General features: G+C 76.7%; 1 protein-coding gene across 1 annotated transcript in view; it reads right to left on the reverse strand.

The window, feature by feature from the left end:
• Positions 1–550, reverse strand: part of TPCN2 (two pore segment channel 2) — a 27,059-nt gene that overhangs the window by 1,492 nt on the left and 25,017 nt on the right. Inside the window, exon 20 of the mRNA XM_012725111.1 lies at positions 105–183. Within this exon, the coding sequence (XP_012580565.1) occupies positions 105–183 (79 nt within the window). The remainder of the gene's footprint in view (positions 1–104; positions 184–550) is intronic.

Below are 550 nucleotides of genomic sequence, written 5' to 3' on the forward strand. Positions count from 1 at the left end.
GATCTGCTCCAGAGAGCTGGTGGTGGGGCCCGGGCCCGCGGGCAGACACCGCCCTGCTCCCGCCAGGACCCTGCCGCCCGCCGAGACACCCGCTCCTCGCGCACCTGCTTGGCGCACGCACGAGGCGCCCCGACACCCCCAACGCCCCCGGGCCCCGGAGCACACCAGGGAGACGCCTGAAGTCTGGGGGCCACAAACGCAGGGGCGGAGCTGAGGGCAGCAGGACCCCCGAAGCGGGGCCCCCACGTCCGCCCCAGGGGCCCTGTGCGTCTCCTCGCTCTGCCCTGGGCGGGCCCCGGCCCTGCCCCTCCAGCCCGAGGGCCCAGCCAGCTACCGTGTCCAGCCTTCAGGGTGCACCCTGGGCTGAGCGGGCAGCGGCCGGGGGAGCAGGCGGCGGGCCCCTCTGCCCCGCAGGGCCCCCCGCCTCCCTGAAAGGTGGCTGCTGCCCCCACAAGCCCTGGGCGCTCCCCGCAGCCCTGTGGAAGAGCAGACACCAGCCCGTGGGGGCGGCGCCCACAGAGGGGCAGCGGCCGAGGGAAGAGCGGAGGAG

Source organism: Condylura cristata, unplaced genomic scaffold (assembly GCF_000260355.1).
Source record: "Condylura cristata isolate star-nosed mole 26May11 unplaced genomic scaffold, ConCri1.0 scaffold00015, whole genome shotgun sequence".
In the NCBI taxonomy this organism is placed as follows: Eukaryota; Metazoa; Chordata; class Mammalia; order Eulipotyphla; family Talpidae; genus Condylura; species Condylura cristata.